Source organism: Vulpes lagopus, chromosome 3, assembly GCF_018345385.1.
Source record: "Vulpes lagopus strain Blue_001 chromosome 3, ASM1834538v1, whole genome shotgun sequence".
Taxonomy (NCBI): domain Eukaryota; kingdom Metazoa; phylum Chordata; class Mammalia; order Carnivora; family Canidae; genus Vulpes; species Vulpes lagopus.
The window spans coordinates 129,306,679-129,332,462 of record NC_054826.1 but is presented as its reverse complement, the minus strand read 5'-3'; the positions used below and the strand labels follow the sequence as shown (position 1 = coordinate 129,332,462).

The following is a 25,784-nucleotide window of genomic DNA, read 5'->3' as shown; positions in this document are numbered from 1 at the left end:
CCTTTGTCAACTGTTCCCGTAAGTCTTTGTTTTTCCCTCTTATATATATGTGGGAGTTCTTCACATAGTAGGAATCTAAGCCATTGGCTGAGATATGTTCCCCAAGTCTCATCTAAAAAGGACCCAGTAGGGGATCCCTGGGTGGCTCAGCGGTTTCAAGCCTGCCTTTGGCCCAGGGCGGGATCCTGGAGTCCCGTGATCGAGTCCCACATCAGGCTCCCGGCATGGAGCCTGCTTCTCTCTCTGCCTCTCTCTCTCTCTCTCTCTCTCATGAATAAATAAATAAAAAATCCTTTAAAAAATAAAAATAAAAAAATAAAAAAAGTAAAAAGGACCCAGTGGCAGGAGGACTGGAACCAGATGCAGAAGAGGGGTTGTCCCAGGCCTGGGGGCAGGTCTTTGAGCCCTCTAAGCCCGCAGTGTCCTATCCTTTTCGGGAGGCCAGGATTGGGCCTTTGGCTGTAACAGAATCAGGAAAAGAGTGGAGAGTGGAGGGTGGGAAGGGAGAGTGGAAGCAGCCGGAGGGAGGCCCAGCATGTACAAAATAAGAACAGACTCAAGGGGCAGAGCAGGAGAGAATTGCTGAGGCTTGTCTGGAGCTTCTTTCTTCTGCGTCCCAGGCAGTTTGACAGATACTTCTTCCTGGACACAACGGGGAGATCCCGAGGGAGGGTGCCCACCCAGCCCCTCCCCAGAGCTCAGTCTTCTTCCCAGGAGAGGACATGTCAACAGCTTCTCACTCCCTGTTCTGTTGTGTCCTCAGTACCCTCCTACCACCAACTAGCCCAGGGGACTTGGTACCAGTAAGGGAACGGTACCAGCTGGGGGTCCTACCCTTCCCCCAAACTGCAGTGTCTGCCCAGCACCTGGTCATCATCCCCACAGCTCCCCACCCCCACTCTTCAGCCATAGAGGCCTTTTATCCCCCTCCCCACCCTCAAGTCAGCTTCCCTGTCCACCCTATTTTGTCTAATGCACACTCATCCCCCAGCCTCACTCCCCTAGGGAAGCCACCCGTGACCTTCAGACTAACCCTGATGCCCTCCAATGCCTCACCCACTCCCTCCACATTTCCTGAGTCTTTTTTTTAATTTTTCTTTTCTTTTTTAAAAGATTTTACTTTTTTAAGATTTTTATTTATTTATTCACGAGAGACACAGAGAGAGAGAGAGAGAGAGAGAGAGAGAGAGAGAGAGAGGCAGAGCGAGAAGCAGGCTCCATGCAGGGAGCCTGATGTGGGACTTGATCCTGAGTCTCCAGGATCATGCCCTGGGCTGCAGGCGGCACTAAACCACTGAGCCACCAGGGCTGCCCACGTTTCCTGAGTCTTTTAACAAGGCTTTCCACTCTCTGTGCCCTTGCGTGGCGATCGGATGACTGTCCCCAACTGAAAGCTGAGGTCCTGTCCAGAAAGTCGCTTTATTTATCAACTTAACCACTACTGGCCCAGTGAGTCAAGTGTCAAGCACGATTTGTAGAACTGGGTGTGTCATTGTGAGCACAGCGGTGGGGACAGTGGCTCACACAAGGTCCCTAACAGGAGAGCGCCGCCTCTGAGTCTCGCAGACCCACCACCCTGGACGGAGGACCTGGAGCCTGGAGCCTGCCTGCCCCAGCCCTGCCCCCTGGGCCGCTGGGGGTTTATCTGCAGGGCGATGGCTCAATGAGAATTCGTGGGGAGGAGGGGTTAGGAGGAGCCTGTCTGAGGGGAGCAGGAGGGGTTCCAGGCGCCAATTCCGGAGTTGGCGGGAGGGAGGCCCCCCTGTGTGCACCTCTCTCCGCCCCAGACCAGGCAGGCCTTTTGTCCGCCCTCAACCGCTCAGTCTTTCACCGATTCCACTCGAGTTAACCCAGATGGGCTGCGAGCGCCAAGCCTACAACAGGGCAGGTGTCCCTTAGGATCCTCAGGAGCGCACAGCGGGGGGCTAGGGGCGCTCGGGGACCCTCCGCGGTGTCCCTGAGCCCCCCTGCACCGACCCCCACCAGCCGGGGCCCTGGCGGTGCTAGCGGGGCTGGAGAGGTGGGCGGGAGGGAACCTCCAGTGGGCCGGCCCCAGCGAGCCCCCCCACACCCACCCCCGCCAGCCAATGAGCGTGGCCCCCACGGGCGGGGGGGCCGCACTCCGGGCATAAAGCCTCTGCGGCCTCCCCGCCCCACACATTTCTGGTTCTCCTCAGACTCAGAAAGAACCCACCATGGTGCTGTCTCCCGCCGACAAGACCAACATCAAGTCCACTTGGGATAAGATTGGTGGCCATGCCGGTGACTACGGCGGAGAGGCGCTGGACAGGTGAGCACCCAGCTCTCCCTGGCGCTGGGGTTCGGCCGCCCCCCACGCTCCGTGTCCGCCTCCCTGGGCCCCTGTCCTCCCCCCCAGAGACCCCTGTCCTTCCCCCGCGGCCTCTTGTCCTCCCCACCCCCCCCCCGTGGCCCCTGTACTTCCCCTACAGCCCCTGTCCTTCCCCCGGGGCCCCTGTCCCCACTCCCGCAGCCCCTGTCCCTCCCCCCACCCGTCCCTCCTCCTGCGGCCCTTATCCTCCCCCCGCGGCCCCTGTCCTCCCCCCTGTGGCCCCTGTACTTCCCCTACGGCCCCTGTCCTTCCCCCGGCCCGTCCACCCCCACCCCCACCCAGTCCCTCTCCTGAGGCCCTTGTCCTCCCCCCTCCCCCCTGCCCCCCGGCCCCCCGCGGCTCACCGGCCCTTCCTCCCGCAGGACCTTCCAGTCCTTCCCCACCACCAAGACCTACTTCCCGCACTTCGACCTGAGCCCCGGCTCCGCCCAGGTCAAGGCCCATGGCAAGAAGGTGGCCGACGCGCTGACCACCGCCGTGGCCCACCTGGACGACCTGCCTGGCGCCCTGTCCGCCCTCAGCGACCTGCATGCCTACAAGCTGCGGGTGGACCCCGTCAACTTCAAGGTGAGCTGCGGGCCGGGCCAGGACACACCTGGAGGGGTGCACAGAGACCCCAGGGCTCCCGGCGGTGCAGCCCGCCCCCCGCCTGACGGCCCCTCCCTCCGCAGCTCCTGAGCCACTGCCTGCTGGTGACCCTGGCCTGCCACCACCCCACCGAATTCACCCCTGCCGTCCACGCCTCCCTGGACAAGTTCTTCACTGCTGTGAGCACCGTGCTGACCTCCAAGTACCGTTAAGCTGCAGCCGCGGCAGCGGGAGCCCCTGCCCTGGGCCCCTGGGCGGCCTCCTGCACCCGCACCCTGCACTTCCTGATGTTTGAATAAAGTCTGAGTGGGCTGCAGCCTCTGAAGGCCTCCGTTGTCTTTGTCTGCGAGTGGTGCAGGTGGTCTCCTCCCCGCAGGAGTGGGGGTGGGGGGGGTGGGGGGGTAGGAAGCATAGGGCAGCTGAGGGGAGTGTGACTGGCCTCCCCTGGGGACTGCCACTACCTGGGAATCGCAGGCCTGCCCCCTGGCCACACCCAGGAGTCCTCTGCTCCCTTTATTTGATGTCCTGCATTTCACTTAAGAGCTTTGTAGATTCAGCTGGGATTTGCTCAAATGATGAACTGGTTTCCATCTTTATCTTTTTTTCTAAAGATTTATTTATTTATTCATTCAGAGAGAGCAAGAGAGAGGCAGAGACACGGGCAGAGGGAGAAGCAGGCTCCATGCAGGAAGCCCGATGTGGGACTTGATCCCGGGTTTCCAGGATCACACCCCGGGCTGCAGGCGGCGCTAAACCGCTGTGCCACTGGGGCTGCCCTGGTTTCCATCTTTACATTTGAAGACACACACTTGGTCTGAGAGTTGATGCACCTCTAGCCTGGACCTCTGAGCTCTCATGCTTCTGGGTGGTGGGAAGAGACAAGAGGTCAGGCTCCCGGGAGTGGCACCAAATGCCCCCATCCATCAAACTTCCCAAATACCACACAATCTAGATGAAATCAGGGTAAGCAGTGCAATCGTAGATGCCAGACCTTTCCCGGCAGCACCTCTTTCACTTGGTGTCACTTCCAGGACACTAGCTCTGAACATGATGACATCCTGGGGCACCATGGATCTGGAGGCCTGGTTTTTGAGGCTAGATCAGCATTTACTGCATAGCCCAGAGACCGGCAGCACCCCTGAGGTCCACCAACACCCCCCCTCCCACCCCACCACACACAAACACACACTGCAACAGAGAAGAGCCAAGTCCTGGGAGCCAGCGCTCCCAAATGCTTCCTCCTCTCAGAGTAAGCCCCTAGCGCCTTAGGTGTCTGGTCCTGAAAGTCATCCTTGGAAAATGACGTGGCAGGTCTCTGTGATACCTTTAGCACAGCTGGTGACACAGCATGAGCTCTCAGTAAGAGGTGGCCTGCCTTTACTTATTGTTGGGAAAAATGAGGACCTGGGCTACAGGTGGGAACAACCCAGATCTCTGGCAGGGGATGAATGAATAAAGAAAATGTAGTCTATCCATACAGTGGAATATTATTCAGCCATTAAGAGCTCTGAAGCCCTGACAAAGGCCACAGTGTCAAGGAACTGGAAAGTGTGCTAAATGAAAGAAGCCAGACACAAAAATGTATGGTTCCTCTTATATGAAATATCCAGAATAAGCAAATCCACAGAGACAGCTGACTTGTGGGCCTGGAGGAGAGGGGTTACAGAGTGACTGTTAATGGGGACAAAGTTTCCACTTGGGATGGTGGTAGTGGTGGCTGCACAGATGTGAACGTGGTTAAAGACACTGGATTCTACAACTTCAAAATGGCCAACATGGCGGGGGATGGGCACGTGGGTGGCTCAGTTGGTTAAGACTCAGAATTGATTTCAGCTCTGGTCATGATCCCAAGGTTGTGAGATCCTGCCCAGCATCCGGCTCCACACCCAGCTTAAGATTCTCTCTCCCAGGGATCCCTGGGTGGCGCAGTGGTTTAGCGCCTGCCTTTGGCCCAGGGCGTGATCCTGGAGACCCGGGATCGAATCCCACGTCAGGCTCCCGGTGCATGGAGCCTGCTTCTCCCTCTGTCTCTGCCTCTCTCTCTCTCTCTCTGATGACTATCATAAATAAATAAAAATTAAAAAAAATGTTTTTAAAAAAAAAAAAAAAAAGATTCTCTCTCCCATTCCAAAAATAAATAAAAAGTAAAATAAGGGCAGACCAGGTGGCTCAGTCGTTTAGTGCCTGCCTTCAGCCTGGGGTATGATCCTGGGGTCCTGGGATCGAGTCCCACATTGGGCTCCCTGCATGGAGCCCTCCCACATCGGGCTCCCTCTGCCTGTGTCTCTGCCTCTCTCTGTGTCTCTCATGAATAAATAAATAAAATCTTAAAAAAAAAAAAAAGTGAGTCACCTAATGGACTAAACCACTAGGTGCCCCCCACCAAGTTTGTGTAGAGTGATGCCTGGCAAGGAGTGAGCGCCCCATAGGTATTGGCATTGCTATGGAGATACGTGCAAGGCACTTAATAAATGCTGGTTATCCTGAAAGAACATGTGCCATGAGCCAGGCGCTTGACATCTTATCCGCTTAATTCTCACAACTTTGGGAAGACGACATCTTTATGTTCATTTTACACAATAAATGTGAAAATAGAGTGTTCTAAAAGCCTCTGGAGGAAGGGAGGGAGAATAAGCTGACGTTCAATGTCAAAGTCCCTGCTACACTCCAGGGTCCCCTAATTCTAAGGCTGATAATACATTCTTCGTTTCCACATAGTAAACAGTACAGAGTGGGCTTGGTCCCCGCCCCCCGGGCCCCTGAGCGCCTGGCTCCGCAGCAGACGCGGCGTGGCGCCCCCTGGAGGTCGCGGGGACCCGGGCGCGGAGCAGGGGCGCGATGGCGCTGTCGGGCGAGGACAGGGCGGCGGTGCGCGCCCTGTGGAGGAAGCTGGGCGGCAACGTCGGGATCTACGCGACCGAGGCCCTGGAGAGGTGCCCCCCCGCCCCGCAGCCCTTGTCCCCCCCCGCGGCACTCGTCCCCCCCCCCCGCGGCCCTCGTCCTCTCCCCGCAGCCCCCCCCCCGCCCCTGTCGTCGCCCCCCGCGGCCCTCGTCCTCCCCCCGCAGCCCCCCCCGCGGCCCTCGTCCTCCCCCCGCAGCCCTCGTCCCCCCCCGCGGCCCTCGTCCCCCCCCGCAGCCCCCTCCCCCCCCGCGGCCCCTGTCGTCCTCCCCCGCGGCCTTCGTTCTCCCCCCGCAGCCCCCTCCCCCGCGGCTCACCTGCCCTTCCTCCCGCAGGACCTTCTGCTCCTTCCCTGCCACCAAGGACTACTTCCCGCACTTCGACCTGAGCCCCGGCTCCGCCCAGGTCAAGGCCCACGGCCAGAAGGTGGCCGACGCGCTGACCGCCGCCGTGGCCCACCTGGACGACCTGCCCGGCGCCCTGTCCGCCCTCGGCGCCCTGCACGCCCACAGGCTACGCGTGGACCCCGCGCACTTCCAGGTGAGCCCGCGGGACCCGCCGCGGCCGGGCGGGGGGCGTGGGGGGGCGCGCGCGACGGCTGCCTGTGCCCTCAGCTCCTGAGCCACTGCCTGCTGGTGACCCTCGCCCGCCACTACCCCGGAGACCTCGGGCCCGCCATGCACGCGTCGCTGCACAAGTTTCTGAGCCACGTGACCTCGGCGCTGGCCTCCCGCTGCGGCTGAACTGGGGGGTACGGGACCCCCAGCCCCCACCCCCCGCGAGCTCGGACTCGGAGTAAAGTCCACGCAGGGAAGCCGCCGGCGCGCGCTTGTTCTCTTCGGGGCCGGGGCCGGGGCCGGGGCGGGGGGTTTCGGAGCCGCAGAGTCGCGCCGCACCGTCGTCTGACCCAGGGCGGGGGGGGGGGGGGGGGGGGGGGGGGGGGGGGGCTGAGGGAGGGGCGCCCCCTGCTGGCGCGGCCGGGGTCCTGCGCAGGCCCCGACCCTGGAGGGTCCCGGGGGTGCGATTGTCCCCATCCAGGCCCGGGGGTGAGGGGGCTCCTGCCGCAGACAAGGGGGGGCCGCGGAGCCCCACCTACATCCCACACTTCCAAGGAGCTTGGATTTTCTTAGATTTTCCCTCACAAGAGCAATCCTAGTCATTGCAGACACTTCAGAAAATGGCCCAGTTAGGGAACCTTCCTCCGCACGCCAGTGTGTGGGCACAACCATGACTAGGGCAACTGGCACCTGACACGTGGCAAAACTGTGTGTGAAGAAACGGGCAGGATGCGAGGTCAGACTCAAGGGCGTGCATGTGACACACACGGTAGCAACCCCACCCCAACCTGCATCGAGCTAACATCAATGCACAGCCTTCCAGGTCCTTCCAGGAACATTTAGAGACACTTTTCTGAAACTGTGTCCTCAGAGTGACACTGGAAAAAGTGGGCACATTGTACTATATAAAGAGAAACAAACCTCAGTATGAGGAGGGAAAAAGCGCACACCAAAAGCAGCACAGTGGGCCCTGGGGGCTCAGCGGTTGAGCGTCTGCCTCCAACTCAGAGCATGACCCAGGGTGCCGGGATCGAGTCCCACATCGAGCTCCCTGCATGGAACCTGCTTCTCCCCGGGGGGAGGGGAGGCGGGAGCAGAGGGAGAAGCAGGCTCCACACAGGGAGCCTGACGCAGGACTCTATCCCAGGTCTCCAGGATCACGCCCTAGGCTGAAGGCGGCAATAAACCGCTGGGCCACCCGGGCTGCCCTGTCCCACCTTTTTTGAAAGACAGTCAACCCAAAAGAAACATAATCCAAAGGATAGCTAGGCACCTCACAGTGTACCGACGGCTGACAGGCGTTTGCAGTGATCCTCAACAACATGCGTGTTAAAATGCTCCTTAACAAGACACTTGGCATGAAAAAGTATTAAAAAGGCAAACCTAATACACTTCTGGTGGAGGTGTAACTTGGAATAGCCTTTTGGGAAGGTAGTTCAGTTGTATCCCGTTGTGAGCTGGTGAATGATGCCTGGCACTCTGGAAGGTGGGGAAGGGGGCTGATTTGTAGCAGTTTCCAATTTCCATGCTGTCATCATCGTTGATCTCAAGTCCTAATTTTCACGGAAAATTAGGAAAAGATGCATAGTATCTGCCAGTGTGTTCTATATCCACTGCCCAGATACAAAATAGAGGTGAACACAGATAATAAAAACATGAATAGTAGTAAGTTGTAACTTAATTAAAAGTAATGAGTTTTCAGTATTACTTTTTTTTAACATGAACTATTTATTTGTGAATTGATATAGTTTAATAGTGGAGCTCTCAGAATTCCTGAAAAGTTAGCATGAGTAATACGGCCAGTCTCCACACACCAATAGCTATATCCTTTAAATCCAAAAAATGCACCCCAGGCATGCTTTGGTTGTGGAGCGGCCTTTGGCGGTCTCACCTCCAAATAGGCTCTGTGGCCCAGTGTCCCTGTCCCCTGCCACCTGTGATCACACGTCGAGGCCCTCAGGAGGTTACTGCCAAGATTTCCACCAGCCCACAAGTGACAGCATGGCAGCCATCTCCTCCAGCAGCTGGCTGGTGGCCACCCATGACCATGACCAGTGCCACCTGGGTTCCTCTTCCAGTAATGGCTCCTGCACAAGTGGAGCATCCTGGGGAAGCCATTCCTCACCACTGGAGTCTCCCCACGGCCAACCTGAGTCACTGGTGGGCAAGCTTCTTTTTTGGGAAGTCCACTCTCCTGGTCATGGCTACAGAGTCCTCAGAACACTCGGAATTTCCCCAGGCCTCCAGTGGCACAGTCACCTGTGACCTTGAGGAAGCAGCCTGGGTAGCCAGCCTGGGAAAGCCAACACCAGCCAATCTTGGATGGCCACCACCAGGTTTCAGAAGGTGCTAGGCTCATCAGAGATGCCCCCCAGCTGCCCTCACCATAGACCAGGCAAACGACAGCAAGCAGAAGCAGTTGTATATATCAAAAATAGTAAAACACCAAAAAGGAAGTTGAGAGAACCAAATAAAAATTCAACCAAAGTTGAACTAACCAAATAAAAATCTTAAAATTAAAAAATAATAATTATCTGGATTCCTTCATAGGCCCCAAGCACCTGGCAAAGCAAATAAATCCTCCCTAGACAAAGGCACTTCATTATAGGCCGCAGAGGGCAAAGAGCAGCACACTCACCAAGCACACAAGGAATGAGAAACCATGTCTGAGAGCCAGCAGACACGTGAGTCAGCACAACAGACCCACGAGGGTCAGGCGTTGAAGATGTCAGATTCAATTATAGGTGTGCCTACTATGTTAAAAAAAAAATTAAAGGCAAGATTTTAAATACCTGCAGGAAATCATAAAATATAAAAAGTGACATAGCACATATGAAAAGCTGGAATTTTCATATGAATTGCATTAAACCTATATACATATGAAGAAAAGCCATAGTCATCAAAAATAAAAATCCATGGGTAAGTTCAACAGACAAAGCACAGTCATAGAGAGAAGTAGGCAATTTAAAATAGATTAGAATTGGGCAGCCTGGGTGGCTTAGCGGTTTAGCGCTGCCTTCGGCCTGGGGCGTGATCCTGGGGACCCGGGATCGAGTCCTGTGTCAGGCTCCCTACATGGACCCTGCTTCTCCCTCTGCCTGTGTCTCTGCCTTTCTCTCTGTGTGTCTCTCGTGAACAAATAAAATCTTTAAAAAATAAATAAAATAAATTAGAATAATTCTCCAGACGACAGCCCCAGCCCACCCTGAGCAGGAGCTCCTCCTGAAATTCTGTACCCTGGTGCCTCACCGTCTCCTGACTCTAGTGAAGGTTATACTTCAAGCAGAAGGAAAGGGAGCCTGGGGACAAGCAGGAGATGTAAGGAGGGATGAACAACAAAGTGGTAAATGCAAACATTGATTACATATAAAATAGTGTCTATGGGGTTAGAAAGAAAAAAACCTTGATAGACATGAAACTAATAACTGAGTCATGATGACTCAATGGCAGTCGAGTGCTTTTTTTTTTTTAAGATTTATTTATTTATTTATGATAGACAGAGAGAGAGAGAGAGAGAGAGAGAGAGAGAGAGAGAGAGAGAGGCAGAGACACAGGAGGAGGGAGAAGCAGACTCCATGCTGGGAGCCCAACGTGGGACTCGATCCCGGGACTCCAGGACCGCGCCCCGGGCCAAAGGCAGGTGCTAAACCGCTGAGCCACCCAGGGATCCCCCTGGAGTGCTCTTAAGTCTTTGTATTACCCGGGAGGCAATCTAAAGTTATTAGTTTTAGATTTTGGTAGGTGTATTAGTTTCTTACTGCTGGCGTAGCAGAAACTTAGTGATTTAACACAAACTTATTCTCTAATAGTTTGGGAGGGCAAAGTCAGTTTTCACTATGCTGGAATCAACATGTTGTCTGGACTGTGCTCCTCCCTCAGGAGGCTCTGGGGGGAAATCTATTTCCTTGCTCTTTCAGGTCCTAGAATTACATTCCTTGGTTCTTGGCCTCGTCCTCCATGTGTAAAGCTAGTAGCATCTTGCTGCCTTCTGCAGGCCAATCTCCCCCTGCCTCTCTCCAGTAAGGACCTGTGTGATTGCATTAGGCCCACCAGGACAACCCCAGCTCAAAAATCTTAATCATTTTCAAAACCCTTTTGCCATATGAGATCACACTCACAGGCTCTAGGGATTTGGACCTGGACCTCTCTGGGGGCGATCATTCAGCCTACCACCACCACATATTAAGCATACTTGCTGTAACCTCATGGGCAACCGTAGTATAGAGTGTATGACTTCCAAAGTAATCGAGAAGAAAAAGTAGGATGTTATTTTATTTTTTTTTAAATCTTTTTTTTTTTTTAATTATTTATTATAGTCACACAGAGAGAGAGAGAGAGAGAGAGAGAGAGAGAGAGGCAGAGACATAGGCAGAGGGAGAAGCAGGCTCCATGCACTGGGAGCCCGACGTGGGATTCGATCCCGGGTCTCCAGGATCGCGCCCTGGGTCAAAGGCAGGCGCCAAACCGCTGCACCACCCAGGGATCCCAGTAGGATGTTATTTTAAAACAATCCCTTCAAAAAAGAAGCAAAAGTGGAAACAGAATGAGTGTGACAAATAGAAAGCCCAAGATAAAATGCTACCGGCAAAACCAAAATGTTAACTATATTATGTGACTTATTTGATCCAAATAAAGGATAAAGATCAGACACGTAGGCTAAGACAAAATGCATAGACTCAAAGTGTCACTAATAAAAAAATACCCCAGGGATGCCTGGAGGCCTCAGCAGTTGAGCGTCTGCCTTCGGCTCAGGTCGTGATCTTGGGATCCGGGATCGAGTCCTGCATCAGGTTCCCGGCAGGGAGCCCCCACCAGAGCCCCCACCTCCTGGAGACTGCTTCAGAGTGGCATCTCATACATTCATCGCCACTATCTAGTTCCAAAACTTTCCATCGCCCCAGAAGGAAGCCCTGTGCCCATTTCCAGTCTCTCCCATTCCTCCCCCAGAACCTCTGAACGATCACTAATCGATGTTCTGTCTGCATGGATTGATCGATCCTAGATATTTCTTATAAATGCAATTGTATGATATGCGGTCTTTTGGGTCTGGCTTCTTTTCCACTTAGCATAGTTTTCAAGCCTCATCCGTGCTGTGCATCAGGATCAGTCCTTTTATGGCTGAATACTGTTCCATCATACGAAGGGACCACATTTTGGCTTTTGTGTATAATGCTGCAAAAAACACGGGGTGCATGGATCTCTTCAAATCAGTGTTTTCACTTTCTCTGGGCAAATATACAGTAATCATTGGATCATGTGGTATATTTAACTTTCTGAGGAACCTCCACAGTGTTTTCCACTTTTTTTTTCTTTTTCTAAGATTTTTTATTTATTTATTCATGAGAGACACAGGAGAGAGAGGCAGAGACACAGAGGGGAAAGCAGGCTCCATACAGGCAGCCCGACGCGGGACTTGATCCCGGTCTCCAGGATCATGTTCTGGGCTGCAGGCGGCACTAAACCACTGAGCCACCTGGGCTGCCCATCCACTTTGTTTTCTGTTTATCCATTCAGCCATTGATGCATATTTGTGTTGTTTCCACCTTCTGGCTATTTTAATTTTTTTAATATTTCTTTCTTTTCTTTTCTTTTCTTTCTTTCTTTCTTTCTTTCTTTCTTTCTTTCTTTCTTTCTTTCTTTCTTTCTTTCATTCATTCATTCGAGGCAGAGACAGAGGCAGAGGCAGAGGCAGAGGCAGAGGCAGAGGCAGAAGCAGGCTCCCTCTGGGTAGCCCGATGCGGGACTCCACCCAGGACCCCAGGAGCAAGCCCTGAGCTGAAGGCAGACGATCAACCACTGAGCCACCCGAGCGTCCCTCTGGCTATAATAATGTGGTTATACCCATGTGTGTACAAGTACTGAAGTCCCTGCTTGCAATTCTCTTGGGTATATGCCTAGGAGTGCAGTTGCTGGGTTAGACATTCCTGTTTAACTTTTTTGAGGAACTGCCAGACAGCTTTCCCCAGCATCTGCTGTTTCCAAATCCCACTAGCAGTATGAGGGATCCAAGTTCTCCACACCCTCATCAGCATATTTTTTTTTCTTCCCCTCTCTCTTCTTTCTAGAATTATGGCCACACTAGTGGATGCTATGCCTTGCTTTTAACCCACAGAATTCTGTTAGGGGATGGCATGTCACCTCCATGATTAATAATGCCTCTCTTGCAGGGCACCTGGGTGGCTCAGTCAGTTAGGTGTCTGGCTCGATTTTGGCTCAGATCATTATCTCAGGAATGTGACAGGCCAGAGTTGGGATCCATGTTTGTCATGGAGTCTGCTTGAGTCTCTCTCCTTCTCTCCCTCTGCCCATCTGCGTATGCACACACTTGCTGTCAAATAAGTAAAATCTTAAAATAATGTCTCTCTTGCTTGGAGACCCTTCCCCTTTCAAAGGTACCATGTTGTGGCTGCCCACAGAGTGGGCCTCTTATTGACATCCAAAAAATAGCTAAATACTGCCAACAACCATGTGAGCGTTGAAAGACCCTTCTCCAGAATAGCCCCAGATGAGACCCCTTGATTGCAACCTCAGGGGGGGAACAAGGCCGAGCTATGGCTTGACTCCTGGTTCTCAGAAACCACCAGGAGATAATGAATATGCCATAAGCTCTGGGAAGACAAAAGGGGCTGTTAAGGGAAGACAGGGGTTTCCCAGGAGCTGACATTTTTCCACTTCCTGACCCAAGTGCGCACACAGGGCTTGCTTATTTTCTGAACTCTCGTGTGTTCTCTTCCGTAGGGACAAAGGCTGGGCCCAGCCAGGAGGTGACTGGTCTCGAGTCCCAGGCATGCTGGACCTTGGGAGAGGTCCAAAGGAGGTCCTGGCAGCCTCAGGAAAAGGCCTAGGAACATATAATTCTGTACGTATTATATAATATTACATTAATTATGCAGTATCACATACTATATTGCATTTTCTTAGACTATTCCACATAGAATACATGTACTGTATATTACATATTCAGTGTTACATTTTATATATATTTGTCTTATTTTTTTAGGTTTTATTTACTTATTCATGAGAGACACAGAGAGAGAGGCAGAGGGAGAAGTAGGCTCCCTGCAGATAGCCCGATGTGGGACTCGATCCCAGGACCCCGGGGATCATGCCCTGAGCCGAAGGCAGACACTCAACCCTTGAGCCCCCAGGCGTCCCTATATTTGTATTTCTTATATGCATTTATTTCATATAAATACTGTACCACATATTACATAATTATACAGTATCTCACATATGGTGGCACCACACCATAGTTCAGCGCTATGTATACCACATGGTACTATATTACATATCGTTACATGTACAGTATGCTTAAGTGTCTAAGCCTCTACCTGCGTCGTGATCTCAGGGTCGTGAGATCAAGCCCCGTGTCCGGCTCCAAACCCAGAAGGAGTCTGCTTGAGATTCTCTCTTCCTCTGCCCCTCCCACTCGTGCTCTCAAATAAATAATAAATCCCTAAAAAAAAAAAAAAAAAAAAAATTACCGCAGGGGTGCCAGGGCGGCTCTGTCGGTGATGCATCTGCCTTCAGCTTGGATCATGGTCCCAGGATCCTGAGATGGAGAAGCCTGCTCAGCGGGCAGCCTGCTTCTCTGGCTCCCTCTGCCCCTCCCCCAGCTTGTGCCGTCTCTCAAATATTTAACATCTTTAGAAAAAATACTGCAGGTTATATATTATTGCATAATTACATATATGGTATTATAGAATACTGCACGTTCTACTACATAACCACATGCACAGCATCATATAATGCCGTGCCAGGTGTTGCACAGTATGCACACGGCACTGTATCACATATGCAACACCATACCTGTCACATTAGTACACATACAATAACAGCACAGTGTATATTTGAAAGCTGCTCAGAGGGATCCCTGGGTGGCGCAGCGGTTTGGCGCCTGCCTTTGGCCCAGGGCGCGATCCTGGAGACCCGGGATCGAATCCCACGTCGGGCTCCTGGTGCATGGAGCCTGCTTCTCCCTCTGCCTATGTCTCTGCCTCTCTCTCTCTCTCTCCCTCTCTGTGACTATCGTAAATAAAAAAAAAAAAAAAAAAAATGAAAGCTGCTCAGAATACAGCTTAGAAGTTCTCATCCCAGGAAACATTTTTTGATGACACGGTAAGACAACTTCCGATGCTGTTATTTTGCAACATACACACGTGCTCAATCATTACACCGCGCACCTGAAGCTAACACACCACCTTTGGCCATTATATCTCCATAAAAAGAAAGCACATGGGTCTGGTGAAGGGGGCCCTGCCACTGCTCCTCCCCTAGATGGGAGGATGGGGTGTCTCTTGCACAACCTCCCTAGGGGCAGCCCACAAAGCTCAGCAGGATGAGACCCAGCAAGGAAAACAGAAGGTAGAACGAGGAGCCAGAAAGCACTGGAGAACTTCTGTTGCTCAGGAAATCCCCCCAGGGGACCTCAGCCTTCCCTGTGACCCCCGTGTCACTCGGGGGACTGGGCACCCTGGGCTGGCACTCCTGCAGGGATGCTCAGTCCTTCTGCATGGGCTGGGCTAAGGACCATGGACATATGGCAGACCTTGTGCCCATCCCTAAGCAGCCACTAGCTGTCCCCTGTGATGCAGCATGCAGGGCGACGCGGCACCACAGACTCAGGCACCAGAAGATGCTGGGATTCAATGCCTGTGGGGATGTGAGGTAAGTAGCGGAGGGGCTATCTGGGGCTGGTATAGGGACCATGCAGTGGACACAAAAGGAACTAACTGTGCCCACAACTGAGGACAGGACACCTCAATCCCCCCTCGTCCCCCTCCCTCAGCCCCAGGCACTGCCTGTGGCGTGTGCCCTGATGTCGAGAGCCGGGGGCCCCTGCTTTAGGGACACCGAGGGCATCTCACTTCACATCCCAGAGAAAGGCCATCTAGGGTTTGAAGCTGGTGCCCCAACTCCCGCCACCCCCACCCCTGCAGCCCCCCATTCCAGCTCTTGGTGTCCTTCAGACCCACAGCATCCGCAGCCCAGGAGACACACACCTGTGCTACTGACACAGGCTCCTGTGCAGGTAAATCCTGCAAACGCTGCTCAGCACAGAAGCCGTCATGGGCCCCTCACAGCGTGCTTCCACTTACCTAGTGTCCAGAACAGGCAAATCAACAGAGCAAGGTTAGTGGTTGTTTACAGGGCTGGTCAGGGGGAGGGACTGGTAATGGGTAACGAGGTTTCCTTTTGGGGGCAATGAAATGTTCTAAAACTACACAGTGGTAAACCAGAAAGCAGAACATTGTACATTAAAAACCACTAAACTGTACACTTTAATGCCGTTAATGTGTTGAATTTTATAACTCAATTAAAAAACTCTACCTACAAAATAATGGAAGTACATTCTTGGGCCCCTCCCCAGAAAATCGGGATGGGAAGGCAGGGCAGTAACCTGTTTTAAGTCTTCCAAGTTTTTCTGATGCCTGATCAAACTCAAGAGCCACTCAACTGTCCCAGTCTTGCCTGAGCAGGACCATATGCTGGGCCCGATCCCCAAGTAGCCACCATCCCATTCCTCGGGCGGGGGGGGGGGGGGGGCGCGTGTCCCCTTCCAAGGCACTATGGTGCACATCCCCTCTCCCACTTGCTCTAAACACAGCTGGGCACCACCTCGCACGGGAAGCTCCCAGCGAGGATACTGTGGACCCCAGGGTGGGTGCTCCCCAAGGCTGGGGCCCTGCTGATCTTACAGTCTCCCACACAGGCTGCAGGGCCTGATGGTCACTCCAAGCCTCCCTTCACCAGACTGTGGTTCTGGGCCTGGAGAGAGATCCATCTGGAGGGCGGACCCCAAGTCCCCCCTGCCATGCTGCAAGGCCCCACTCCTCGACCCCTACGCAGTTAGATGCCACAGCCCACACCAGGTGGCCACTGTGTCCCCTCCACTGGACAGAAGCACGGTGTGTGTGGGGGTGAATCCTCAGGAACAGTGGCAGGAGGGGCTGAGGGCCCCATACAGCTCTGGGTGGACCTCAAGAGCTTGGACCCCTGGAGGATCCGTACCTGTCAGTCTGGCCCACCCAACCTCCTCAGGGATCACAACTGTGTCCTGACATCTCTGCTTCTCTCTATAAACAAATGTTTCCCATGTTTTTGTATTCCTTGAGAGGACTCAGGGTGGGGTGATGACATCTAGCCCAACCCCTTATGATTTATGGTGACTTCCTCTAGGTACATCTAGAGGGGTACCTAGAAGTACATCCCCACATCCCCGTCTGTGAGCACTCCTCTGCTGGAACCCAACTAGGGTGAGCTGGCGGGTCCTGGGAGTGCTGTGCATGGCCTCCGTCAATCTGACCTCTTCTGGGCCCACCCAGAGCACAGGACCATATGTCCACTGCACTCCTACACACAGGGGCCTGGGGTGCACCAGGGACAAGTGGGTGCCTCTAGTAACAAGGTTGGAAGAGCCAAAAACATCTGCTCCTGAACAGACTGGGGAACACTCAGGTGACGGGGAGTAGCTGCAGCTTCCAGGCACCCTCCAGTGGTCTGTCTCAGCCTCATCTTTGTGGCTACTCCTAAGTCCAGGGAGGTCTTCATTCTACCTTTTCAAAACCATTCCTTCATGAATGGTGGTGATGGCTGCACAACCTGTGAACATACTTAATAGTGGTTGAAATAACTTTTACATGTTTTACTAATATTTTTTTAAGCCCACCCCTCCAGATGAGGGATGGAGGCAGGAGGACCTTCTGTCATCCTGGCTCCTAGCCACGCACCTCATGGTGCCTGACCTGGGTGTCCTCTGCATGCCACAGGCAGAGTCCATCGCTCACAACCCCCGGCCTCATTCCCTTTGCCCCTTCTCTCCTAGGACCGCCCTTAACGCACTCATGGCTTTGCACCAACCTGTGTCTACTTCCCAAACCATAGAGGACATGCGTCTACCGACCTAGCTTGAGGTCTACACCACCTCTTGCTTTCTGGCAGCCCCCCTTCCCACTGCAAGCAACATATATACCAGCAAGGCCCCTTCTTCCTGACTCAGCCTGGGCCTCAGACAAGGGCAGTGCAAGGACATTGCTGATACCAGGCCGGGGAGAACCTACGCCGGAGCACCCACCTGCCCGCATATCTTCTGAGAAGAGGACAGATTGTGGGAGCAGAGCCCAAAGCAGGACCACCAGCCACATCACGGTGCTGGTGGCCACATGATCCAGACCCAGTGACCACTGAGCCAGTCTCTGCACAGAGGGAGTAGGGATGACTGTTTCCATAACGTGGCCATCAGGACCTCTCTCCTAGAATAAACGAACCCCTGCCCCGCAAAAGGGCTTTTTGTTTTTTGAGTAAATGTGGCAAACAGCGGAGAGCATGGCTACCACCACAGGCTCTCCAGTGAGTCAAACTATGACCTGAACAGATCAGCCAGCCCCCGAGGACCCTGTGGCTGTCATGTGGATGTTGTCCAAAGGCCTCTGGCCTTAGATGACTCCCAAAGGGCAAGCTGCAGTGTGGTTCACGGAGCCAGGCTGAGGCTGCGCTAATAGCACACTAGACAGGCAGCCCTTCCTAAAGAAGTGGATGTGGAATGGGGTACACCTCCGTCCCCTCCAGGGCAGCCTGCCGCAGTCTGCACTGCAGGGCGGAGCTGTACAGCCCACAAGCCAACAGCCCTGCACGCTGCACTCCAGACGGTCAGGGCAGGGCACTGGGCATGTCAGATGCCAAAAGTCAAAGGGTCGTCTAACAGTAAGTCACAATTTCTGAGGGTGAGCAAAGCTCGTGGAGAACATCCAGTGTGTGACCACCTGCGGAAGGCCACGGTGAAGTCTCTAGAGCACAGAAGGACAGCAGAGACCCCACCACAGCAGTAAGGAGGCTGTCTGTCAGATTTATTTATTCCTACTCAACATAACCCCAGAACACAGGAGCAACTCTGTACATCTCTAGAAACTCACAGCTAGCTCCAAAACAATAGAAATCGTAAACTACAAAAGATGAGTTGTATTCAGCAAATATAAAGGGTAACTTTAGGCTGTGTTGAATGTTTATCAGATTATTTACAGGCCCAGGTGTAGGATCAGATCTCGCCAGCCTCCTTCTCCTCCGACCTCCGCGAAGCCATCTTCCCGTTGGAGCTCTCCAGCCTCCAATCAGCGGCCCCTCGCTCACTGCGCCCGTGCTCCCAGGACTCCTCTCTCGATGTCCGCTCTCTGGAGAACCTGGGAAACGAGAACCAGAGGCTCAGAGGAGGCCGGCATCCCCCTTCTGGCTGGCTCCTGGAGCACCGGCAGCTCTGACCCTCACCACCAGGTCAGGAAAGGCCAAGACCCAGCACACCTGGGGAAGGCCTTGGCAGGCCAGAGGGCAGCTGTCTAGTGCCCACACCACTACAAGGGAGTGTTCAGGCAGCCACTAAAAAGACATTTGTAAAGATTTCTCCTAACAGGGCAAGCTTTTGCTGTAACATGAATGGAGCAAAGGACAACAAAAGTGCACATGTGGAGTATGACCCATTATGTAAACACAGTGGAGAAAAGGCTACAATCAACACAAAGATGCTCACAGGGCTTACCTCAGAGTGTATCAATGTTTTTTGTTTTCCCTTAAGAAAACCACAACAGAGGTAAGCAGGGCCTGGTCAGGACACAAATCTCAGCGGCTCTGTGCATCAAGGGGACACCGAGTGTGCAGGTCACAAGGGAGCTGTGCCCATGTAACCACCCCCACAGCCTCTCAACTGCGCCAGCCCTGCATCCACCTGTGGCTCTGAACTTACAGCTCCCCATACCCTGGGCCCTGTTCACGAGTCCTTAAGGCTCCAAAACAGTTCCACAGATGCCCAGCCAGGCTCCTGAACAAAATCTCCAGACCCATCCCTGCCAGGTATGGCCAAGAGGCCCCACTGACAGACCCCCAGAAGACCCTGGGAACACAAAGAGAAGGGGCTCACTCCTGGTTGCAGCTACTGAAGGACTCAGAGTAGTTACTTGTATTTCGCACTCCGGTCCCTGGAAGCCCGGCGGTGGCCCCGGCTGTGGCTCCGGGAACGGCTGCGGTGGCGCCGGTGTCTGTCTCGGGACCGGGATCGGGATGACTTTCGTCGCTCCCTGGAGGTAGATCTGGACCTCCTCCGACGCCGGTCCCGGGAGCGTGACCTGCAGCAGACAACAAGGATCTGAAGGCCAACTTGCCCATTTTTGCAGCAGGTTCTGCTGGGTGCTTCGCTGCCATCTCCCCTTCCCTCCTACTGGGGTTCACAATAGTCCCACCAACTAACCTCTGGTCAAAGAGAATTAAGGCCCAACCCTCCCAGGTGCTTCTAAAAACACCTTGCCAGGAAATCCCTGCCAACCCACAGGCCTCAGCAGCACCTTCTGACTTCTCTCATTTACAGTACGTCCTTCTGCTACACTAAGCCCCAATCAACCTGACAACAGACAGACATGGCCCAAACCTGGCCCCTCACCAGCCCTTGCCTACCAGGTGAAGCTTTAGAAGTCAACTATTAAGAAAAAAATGTACAGAGAGGGCATGCGTGTGTGGCTCAGTTGGTTAAGTGGCTGACTCCTGGTCTCAGCTCAGGTTATCTCAGGGTCATGAGATCAAGCCCCCCATTAGGCTATGTGCACAGGACAGCATCTGCTTAGGACTCTCTCTCCCTCTCAAATATATTTTAAAAAGGACAAATATGTAGAAAAAAAGGACATTTCACTGAGAACATGTTAATGGATTTGGAAACCTACCTCCTTCGATCTCTGGTTCTTGATCCAGACCTAAAATGATTAAGAAGAAAAAAAACCAAAAAGATGAACAATTTCCCCCAAACAGCCCTGCCCCTCAGTCCACAACTGAAGGAGTGTCAGCTTCCCACAGAAACCTGTTAATTTCTAACGGCTCACTCATGCTCAGGCCTATGGCTCCATTGGTCAACGTTCACAATACCAGGCCAACCCTCAGTCCCCAGGGGTCAAATGCTATGCTCAAGTTCAACAACTGGCTCTGCAATGTCTCGGCAGTGGACACTCACACAGCTATGCAGAGTGTCACACAGCAGATGCAGGGCTGGGCAGGATCTACAGTCACCAAAGGACGCCAAAGTTAAAGCCTCAAGTTCCAGACACAGGCTCATTGCTAGTTGAGGGTCATATGACCTCCTTGAGAAATACTACACAACCAACCAGCAATCCAAGAAACACACATTATACAATGAGCTCTCGTTTTACATCCTGTTCTACAGCAAAAAATAACAAGAGCACCACCACAAAGTGCTGAGGGGGATGTGAGAGGAGATGCTCATACAACATGCATTCAGAGGATGACCTGACAGCTTCCTGGAAAGCAATTTTTCCAACACCTACTGATATTTGTCCTAGGAATTCTAAGGAATTTTATAAAGCACTCAAGCACATCTATAAGGATGATCATTAGAGCACTCATTTAAAAAGTTTTATAGGGGCACCTGGGTGGCTCAGTCGGTTCAGCTTCCAACTCTTGATTTTGTTTCAGGTCAGTCTCAGGGTCCTGGGACCAACCCCGTCATTGAGCTCCACTCCAGGACTTCTCTCCCTTTGCCCTGTCCCACCCCCCCAGAGCTCCCTTGTGGCTCTCAAATAAATAAATAAATCCTCATTCATGAGACACACACAGAGAAAGAGGCAGAGACACAGGCAGAGGGAGAAGCAGGCTCCATGCAGGGAGCCCGATGTGGGACTCGATCCCATACTTCTGGGATCATGTCCAAAGCCGAAGCCAGACACTCAACTGCTGAGTCACCCAGGCATCCCAAATAATAAATAAATCTTTAAAAAACAAAACAAAACACAAAAATAGCTTTATATAGAAACTGTTATCAAAAAGTGAAGGTGAGAAACAAAAACAAATACGGAATGAGGCTGCATCAAACTAAGAAGCCTCTGTATGGCACTGGAACCCATCAACAAGATGAAAGGCCACCCGGAAGTGGGAAAAACACGTGTGGACCAAGTATCTGACAAGGGGTTAATATCCAAATATATAAAGAACGCCTGCAACTCCAAAGAAAAAAAAAAAACAGATAGACATAAATAAATAAATAAATAAATAAATAAATAAATAAATAAATAAATAAATAAAAGCAGGAAGATCTTGGGATGCCCAGCTGGGTGGCTCAGTCAGTGAAGCATCTGCCTTCAGTTCAGGTCATGATCCTGGGGTCCTGGGATCAGAGCCCCAGATCAGGCTCCCTGCTTAGCAGGTAGTCTGCTTCTCCTTCTGCCTCTGCCATTTCCCCCAGCTTGTGTTTCTCTCTTGCTCTCTCTCAAATAAAATCTTAAAAGAAAGATAAATTTTAAAAAGCGGATAAAGGATCCAAACATATCTTCAAAGACAACACAGAGGTAGCCAACATCACTCATGAGAAATGCAAATAAAAACCACCATGAGATATCGCCTCACACCTGTTAGAAAAGCAATAGCCATCCAAAACTTAAGAAATCATAAATAAAACTAAATAAAAAGTCAAAGACAAGGTAAGAAATAGTAAGTGCTGGGGTGCTTGGGTGGTTCAGTGTTGAGCATCTGCCTTCGGCTCAGGGTGTGACCCCAGGGTCCCTGGATCGAGTCCCACGTCGGGCTCCCTGCAGGAAGCCTGCTTCTCCATCTGCCTGTGTCTCTGCCTCTCTATCTCTCGTGGATAAAAAAAAAAAAAATCTTAAAAAAATAATAATAAGTGCTGGCAAGGACATGGACAAAAGGGAACCCTCGTGCACTGTTGGCGGACAACTAAACCTGTGGAGCCACTGTGGAAAACAGTTAAGGAGGGTCCTCAAAAAATTAAAAATAAAACTACCATATGGTCCCACAAACCTACTTCTGTAGGTATTATTTATTCAAAGAGTATTTATTCAAAGAAAATGAAATTACCATCTTGAGAAAGACCTCCACACCCCTCCATTCATCACATCCTTATTTACAAGGGCCAAGACATGGAAACAACCTAAGTGTCAACTAACAGATAAATGGATAAAAGATGTGAGGTGTATACATAATAGAACGCTACTTGGCCATAAAATAGTAAGAAATCCTGCCATCTCTGACAGCACGGATGGATCATTAAGGCATTATGCTGTGTAAAAATCAGTCAGAGGCACGCCTGGTGGCTCAGAGGTTGGATGTCTGCCTTTGGCTCAGCGTGTGACCCCAGGGTCCTGGGATCGAGTCCTGCATTGGGCTCCCTGCATGGAGCCTGCTCCTCCCTCTGCCTGTGTCTCTGCCTCTCTCGGGAATAAATAAATAAATAAAATCTTAAAAATAAAATAAAATCAGTCAGACATAGAAAAGCAAATAACGTATGATCTCCATTATGTGTGGAATCTAAAAAACAAAACCAAACTCACAGAGAGCCGGCTGGTGGCGGCTGGAGGCAGGGTTGGAGATGGGCAAATATATGGAGGTGGGCGTGGTTGTGCTGTCACTGCACGGGCATGTGTACCCGTCTGCCAAGGGCACTCCTACTGGGGAAGGTCTGAGAGATGAAGCAAAGATCCTGCATGTACCCGTGCAAACAGACACACCCTGCCACAGCAGTGGTCACTTGTGTGTAAAAATGGACTTACGTGTTATGCTTAATACATTTTTATGCCATTTGAAAGTATTTTGTTTTAGTCTCTTTACAATCAGAATCTGTTAAAGTAATGAGAAGACTAAAAATGCAACAAACATTTCTTGGTCTTTCCCGAATTACACGCTAAGGAATTCCCCCACGAAAGCCTAGCTCTGGGCCTTTAGAGGACACTGAGCATGTCCCATGACAGTGTGGTCTTGGTTCCAGCCTCTTCCCTGAACTCTGACCAGATGTCTCCTAAGCATCTCAAACAGAATACAGCTAGAGCCAAATTCTCCCCACCACCTCCTCCTGACCCCAATATACCACTCCCAGTTTCTCCATCCCCCTAAGTGGCAACTCCAGGCCAGAAACCATGAAGCCAGCTCTATTCCCCCTTTGCCTGCCTCACAACCTCCTACCAGCAAATCTTATCGGCTCTACCCCAACACACCCAGATCCTTCTCACCCACACCTGTCACAGGTACCTCCTTCACCAGCACTCTCCTAGTCAGCTCCTCAGTCCTTGCCGCTTCCACCCTTACCATCTACACGTGTTCTCAGCAGGGCCCCACAACCCTCAGTCAGCTCCAGTGTACTCAGCCCTGGAGGATTTTCCCCGACAGCAAGTACAGCTGTGTGCGGAGCACGCTCCAGCTCGAGTCTCAGCTCCTGCCCAACTTGTCTGCTGAGTGCTGTGTTCCCAACAAGGCAGGTCAGGGCACAGCAGGTTCCTCTCCCACTTCTACTGCTCAGCCCTCCCCTACACCTTCCCAGGGACGAGTTAGGTCGCCACAGCTGCCTGTGCAGCTCCAGATGGCTCGCTCTGCATCGCACAGCTCCTCTGAGGCCAACCAAAACCCCACTCCTCTGAACATGCTACGTGTTTGCTTCTTTTTAAGGGCCATGTGGGTCGGTAGCACAAGCCAGACTGCGAGGAAGGAACAGGGTCTTCTTGGACATGTGTGTGCTGTGGATTCACCTCCTGCTCAGCCGCTCCTCCCGCTCTCTCTCCTCTCTCCTCCTCAGACGATCCTGATTTCTCTTCTCCTGCTTTTCAGCCACAGTTTTCTAAATAAAAGTTGGAAAATGAAAGAAGAACAAGTTATACCAACTAGTAAATGAATGTTAAAGCGCTTTTTTATGATTTCAGTATCAGTAATTTAAAAATCTAAAAGAAACTATTAGGAAATGGACATAACCACCTTTAAGACTTCTTAATGGAAAATACATGAAAATAATGCTTTTACTTAATTTTTAAAAGATTTTATTAGAGACAAAAAGAACAAGAACACCAAGCAGGAGGAGCAGCAGAGGGAGAGGGAGAAGCAGATGCTCCACTAAGCAGAGAGCCCCATGTGGGGATAGACCCCAGGACCCTGAGAGCAGAAAGCAGATGCTTAACTGACTGAGCCACCCAGGCACCACAAAAATAATGCTTTTATAAATTCACCTCATATATTCAGGGACAAGCTGCATACTCTAAGAGGTGCTATAGCTCAAAGTCATAGAAACTGATCTTTCACTTCACACCAATCCAGAAAGTTCGTTTTTTACAAAGGAGACTCCACAAACTTTACAGTAAAAAAGAACACGTGTCTGACCAAATATATCCTGCTGCCCAGGAGCAGCCTGTCCTTGGGAGTGCTGAGGGCTACATCACTACACTGGCTTTAGACCCGGCCTCATGGGGACAGCAGGCCAGGGGAGGTGGTCTGTGAACACTCCACAACTGGCTGGCTTTCTTGTTTGCTTTAATATTTTAAGCAATCTCTCTCTTTTTTTTTTTTTAATTTTTATTTATTTACGATAGTCACAGAGAGAGAGAGAGAGAGAGAGAGAGGCAGAGACATAGGCAGAGGGAGAAGCAGGCTCCATGCACCGGGAACCCGATGTGGGATTTGATCCCGGGTCTCCAGGATCGCGCCCTGGGCCAAAGGCAGGCGCCAAACCGCTGCGCCACCCAGGGATCCCCATTTTAAGCAATCTCTAACATCCAACATGGAGTTCAAACTTACAACCCCATGATCAAGAGTCATGTAGTCTACTGACTGAGCCAGCCAGGAGCGCCCAGAACTGGCTTTCAACATTAAGCTCAATACTCCGCTCATCAAGATGGATTGTGAACACAATAGAGAAGACAATCCAATCCAACAGAAAAGAGGAGGCCCAGAGAAACTACGGGAATGAAATAGACAAAGCTCAGAGAAAGTACTAGGTCCAGCCTCCCCACCCCCCACCCCCAATACCAACCCAAATCCTTTTGATCCCCCCACCCCTCCACTGATGGAATGAAGCCCTAAGGGGGAGTAAAATAAGGCCAGGGAGACAAAGAGTCACCAGTCTTCTCATGCTCATGAAGGATGATCCTACATCTCAGTACAGTCTGGAGCCAGGTCCTTGAACAATGGGGTATAGCAAGGACCACAGGAGAGGGGCCAGCTATCCTCCTCAAAGCACTCACAAGATGCGAGAGAGCCTTCCTATTTGGCAGCTCCGGCTCTCCACCCCTGGCTTCACTTGTCCTGAATCTGAGCAGGCACAAAAAGATGGCTAAAGTTAAAGATGGAAAGTTTCAGGGACCCCTGGGTGGCTCAGCGGTTTAGTGCCTGCCATCGACTCAGGGCATGAGCCTGGGGTCCTGGGATCGAGTCCCACGTCGGGCTCCCTGCATGGAGCCTGCTTCTTCCTCTGCCTGTGTCTCTGCCTCTCTCCTCTCTCTGTGCCTCTCATGAATAATCTTTTATTAAATAAATAAATAATCCTAAAAAAAAAAAAAAAGATGGGGAGTTTCAGCCCCTCAACTTCCACACACACTCCCTAAAGGAGATGTGACCAAGCACAGGGCTATGG

The 25,784-nt window shown here is 52.0% G+C and overlaps 4 protein-coding genes across 8 annotated transcripts in view; 2 read left to right on the top strand and 2 right to left on the bottom strand.

Annotated features, from left to right (window-relative positions):
- The window catches only part of NPRL3 (NPR3 like, GATOR1 complex subunit), a 69,150-nt gene extending 62,950 nt beyond the window's left edge, over positions 1–6,200 (bottom strand). For both annotated transcript variants that reach the window (XM_041747295.1, XM_041747294.1), the window contains exon 1: positions 6,155–6,200. The gene's annotated coding sequence lies outside the window, so the exon portion shown is untranslated. The remainder of the gene's footprint in view (positions 1–6,154) is intronic.
- On the top strand, positions 2,134–3,254 carry HBA1 (hemoglobin subunit alpha 1). The gene is made up of 3 exons (XM_041747304.1): positions 2,134–2,290; positions 2,713–2,917; positions 3,022–3,254. Exons 1-3 carry the CDS (start codon positions 2,196–2,198, stop codon positions 3,148–3,150), a joined length of 429 nt encoding a protein of 142 aa, XP_041603238.1. The 5' UTR covers positions 2,134–2,195; the 3' UTR covers positions 3,151–3,254.
- Positions 5,350–6,719, top strand: HBQ1 (hemoglobin subunit theta 1). Its single transcript, XM_041747306.1, has 3 exons — positions 5,350–5,871; positions 6,173–6,377; positions 6,452–6,719. Exons 1-3 carry the CDS (start codon positions 5,777–5,779, stop codon positions 6,578–6,580), a joined length of 429 nt encoding a protein of 142 aa, XP_041603240.1. The 5' UTR covers positions 5,350–5,776; the 3' UTR covers positions 6,581–6,719.
- An 11,500-nt stretch (positions 6,720–18,219) lies between these two features.
- LUC7L (LUC7 like) overlaps positions 18,220–25,784 on the bottom strand; it is a 36,390-nt gene continuing 28,825 nt past the window's right edge. For 3 of the 4 annotated variants that reach the window (XM_041747967.1, XM_041747964.1, XM_041747965.1), the window contains 4 exons: positions 23,914–24,002; positions 20,095–20,124; positions 19,339–19,506; positions 18,220–18,570 (listed from right to left, as the gene is read on the bottom strand). In XM_041747967.1, the coding sequence (XP_041603901.1) occupies positions 18,429–18,570; positions 19,339–19,506; positions 20,095–20,124; positions 23,914–24,002 (429 nt within the window). In that variant the 3' untranslated portion in view covers positions 18,220–18,428. Of the gene's footprint in view, positions 18,571–19,301; positions 19,507–20,094; positions 20,125–23,913; positions 24,003–25,784 lie in introns of all 4 variants that reach the window. The other variant, XM_041747966.1, reaches the window with a different exon arrangement.

Coding starts and splice junctions, on each gene's coding strand:
- HBQ1 (XM_041747306.1), top strand. CDS start 5,777: ATGGCGCTGTCGGGCGAGGACAGGGCGGCGGTGCGCGCCCTGTGGAGG. Junction 5,872..6,172: donor GCGACCGAGGCCCTGGAGAG/GTGCCCCCCCGC, acceptor TTCCTCCCGCAG/GACCTTCTGCTCCTTCCCTG. Junction 6,378..6,451: donor TGGACCCCGCGCACTTCCAG/GTGAGCCCGCGG, acceptor CTGTGCCCTCAG/CTCCTGAGCCACTGCCTGCT.
- HBA1 (XM_041747304.1), top strand. CDS start 2,196: ATGGTGCTGTCTCCCGCCGACAAGACCAACATCAAGTCCACTTGGGAT. Junction 2,291..2,712: donor GGCGGAGAGGCGCTGGACAG/GTGAGCACCCAG, acceptor TTCCTCCCGCAG/GACCTTCCAGTCCTTCCCCA. Junction 2,918..3,021: donor TGGACCCCGTCAACTTCAAG/GTGAGCTGCGGG, acceptor CTCCCTCCGCAG/CTCCTGAGCCACTGCCTGCT.